Source organism: Pteronotus mesoamericanus, unplaced genomic scaffold, assembly GCF_021234165.1.
Source record: "Pteronotus mesoamericanus isolate MK-2021 breed Mesoamerican mustached bat unplaced genomic scaffold, CSHL_Meso_final scaffold_83, whole genome shotgun sequence".
Classification (NCBI taxonomy): Eukaryota; Metazoa; Chordata; class Mammalia; order Chiroptera; family Mormoopidae; genus Pteronotus; species Pteronotus mesoamericanus.
This window is the reverse complement of record NW_026555328.1, coordinates 3454668-3457729: the sequence shown is the minus strand read 5'-3', so window position 1 is coordinate 3457729 and position 3062 is coordinate 3454668. Positions and strand designations below refer to the sequence as shown.

Below are 3062 nucleotides of genomic sequence, written 5' to 3'. Positions count from 1 at the left end.
ATTTAGCCCTACCATTCTGAATTCTCAACCTTGACACTGTTGATATTTTGGACTAAATATTGAGTATCAAAGAATGTTTAGAAGCATAAATGACTTCTAATCCTACAAGCCAGTTGCACCTTACCTCTGAGTTGTGATGACCGCAATATCTTCTAGACATTGATTAATGCTCATTGCTTAGTAAAATCACCTCCGGTTGAGAACCCCTGGCTATCTGTTTCCAGCTCTATTTATGAGTGTTATCTTTGTGGGACATAAGCTTATTTTCATGTATTCTAAATTAGAAAGTTTGGGTGTATCTTATTTATACTAGCTTTGCATACTAAGCATCTGCCAGGTATGAGACCTGAAATCTATTGACGATGTTGATGTCTCTTCACAGAATAAGTTTCCTGAAAAACCTGCATGGAAACACAAAATTTAACTGTGCTAAGTGAATTCATTCTCACGGGGGTCACAGACCGCCCTGAGTTGCAGGCTCCATTATTTGGGCTCTTCTTCATCATCTACGTGATTTCAGTGGTGGGCAATTTGGGCATGATCATCCTCACCAAGGTGGATTCGAGGCTCCATACACCCATGTATTTCTTTCTCAGACACCTGGCGCTCACTGATCTTGGTTATTCAACAACTGTAGGACCTAAAATGTTAGTAAATTTTGTTGTGGATCAAAATACAATCTCCTATTATTTCTGTGCTATCCAGCTAGCTTGCTTTCTTGTGTTCATTGTCAGTGAGATCTTCATCCTGTCTGCAATGGCCTATGACCGCTATGTGGCCATCTGTAAACCTCTGCTCTACCCAGTCATCATGTCACAAAGGCTGTGTCAGCTGCTGGTGGCTGTCCCCTATCTCTACAGCACATTTGTTGCTCTTTTAATCACCGTAAAGATTTTTAATTTATCTTTCTGTGGCTACAATGTTGTCCGACATTTCTACTGTGACAGCCTCCCCTTGTTATCTTTGCTCTGCTCAAATACGCATGAAATTGAAATGATTATTCTGATTTTAGCAGGTTTTGATTTGATCTCCTCCCTTCTGATAGTTCTTGTGTCTTACCTCCTCATTCTGGAATCCATTCTCAGGATGAACTCTGCTGAAGGCCGGCACAAGGCTTTTTCTACCTGTGGATCGCACCTGACGGTGGTCATAGTATTCTATGGGACTTTGATATTTATGTATGTACAACCTGAGTCCAGTCATTCCTTTGACAGTGATAAAATGGCTTCCATATTTTACACCCTAGTGATCCCCATGTTGAATCCCTTGATCTACAGCTTGAGGAACAAAGATGTAAAATGTGCACTACAAAGGGTGTGGAGAAATCTATGTAATACTTTTTCTTAAGGTTTGCATACAATATGATTCCTATAAATGATTCCTAGATTATGGACTTGAAAGTTTGCTGTATGTGCCTCCCAAAGAAATAGCAAACACAAATGAGTCGACATATATTTATCGATTGTCTTGTAGATGCTAGGCACTTCTAATCCCTGTAAATAGGTTAAAGAACAAAACAGTAAAAATATCTGCCTTGCTTGAGGGGAAAGATAAATTATATACTTAAATTACATAAGTGTTATAGTATAGCAGATTGTGTTCGGTGGACATAGAAAAGAGCCGTCAAGATTCCTGTTGCTTCTCTCATCTATCAGAATAAAATCACAGCATAAATGAGTGTGAATGTGTGTGTGTGAGTGTGTGTGTGTGCGTGGTGTGTGTGTGTGTGTGTGTGTGTGTGTGTACGCCTTTTCTTTCCTTTGATTTTAGCCTTTGTTCTACTCCCTGGTATGCTTCAGAGTTGTACTTACTAAAGGTTGTGTCTGTAATACCTGATGATTTGAAGTTCTCAATCATATTACTTTGCTTAAATACACTTTCCGAACATTGGGATCCCACCTTATCCATATTTGACTCTATTAACTGAATATTCTTTGTAATTCACCAGTCCATACATTCTGATTGGGACCTAGTTCTATCTTAATTGGTCTACTTTGTTGATATCAGAGGATATTTAAATTAAAAAAAATTTCTGAGACCACATAGAAGCTCCTAGGTTTGTACTGTTTTCCTCTCAACTAGTTGTTCTTGCTTAATAACTTGCTGTTGGGTTTTCAAGACTGTAGTATGTCCTTATCTCTTTGAAAAAAGTTAACTATCCATGTTTAAAAGTTACTTTTAGTATCCTTGGGTAAGAGAACTATCCTATGAAAATTAATTGTGTTGATTCTCTTTTTTCAAGCTGATATTTCTCAATTTTTAAATTATATTTTATTAATGATGCTATTACAGTTGCTCTGACTTTTCCCCTTTGCCCCCTCCACCCAGCACCCGCCCCCACTCCCTCAGGAGATCCCCCATCATTGTTCATGTCCATGGGTCATGTGTATAAGTCCCTTGGGTGCTCCATTTCCTATACTTTACTTTACATGCCCATGGTTATTCTGTACTACCTATTTGTACTTCTTAATGCCCTCATCTCTTCACCCACCCCCTCCCTTCCCCTTCCTATTTGTCAGCTATCTGATAACTAACTTCTTTTCTCTCGCGTTTATGAGTTTTTCTTTATCTTTAACCTTTGGCCTTTTAATAATGATATGTCTTGGAGTGGGCTTCTTTGCATCCATCATAATTGGGATTCTCTGCACTTCCTGGACTTGCAAGTCTATTTCCTTCACCAAATTAGGGAATTTTTCTTTCACTATTTTTTCAGATAGATTTCCAATTTCTTGCTCTTTCTCTTCTCCTTCTGGCACCCCTATGAGGCAAATGTTGGACCTCTTTAAGCTGTCTCAGAGTCTGTTCATGCTCATTTTTTTGGATTGTTTTTTTTTTTCTTGTTCTACGTGGTAGTTTTTTGCTTCCTTATGTTACAAATCATTTATTTGATTCTTAGGTTCATATACTTTACTGTTGTTTCCCTGAAAATAATTCTTTATTTCAATTAGTGTATCCTTAGTTTCTGACTGGATCTATCTTATAAGGTTGAGGTCCTCACTAAGTTCCTTGATCATCCTTATAACCAGTGTTTTGAACTCTGCCTCTGATAGATTGCTTAACTG

General features: G+C 38.1%; 1 protein-coding gene across 1 annotated transcript; it reads left to right on the top strand.

Moving 5' to 3' along the window:
* Positions 1–405: 405 nt before the first annotated feature.
* LOC129062733 (olfactory receptor 8K3-like) lies at positions 406–1347 on the top strand. Its single transcript, XM_054563765.1, has one exon. It carries the CDS (start codon positions 406–408, stop codon positions 1345–1347), a length of 942 nt encoding a protein of 313 aa, XP_054419740.1.
* The last annotated feature ends 1715 nt before the right edge of the window (positions 1348–3062 follow it).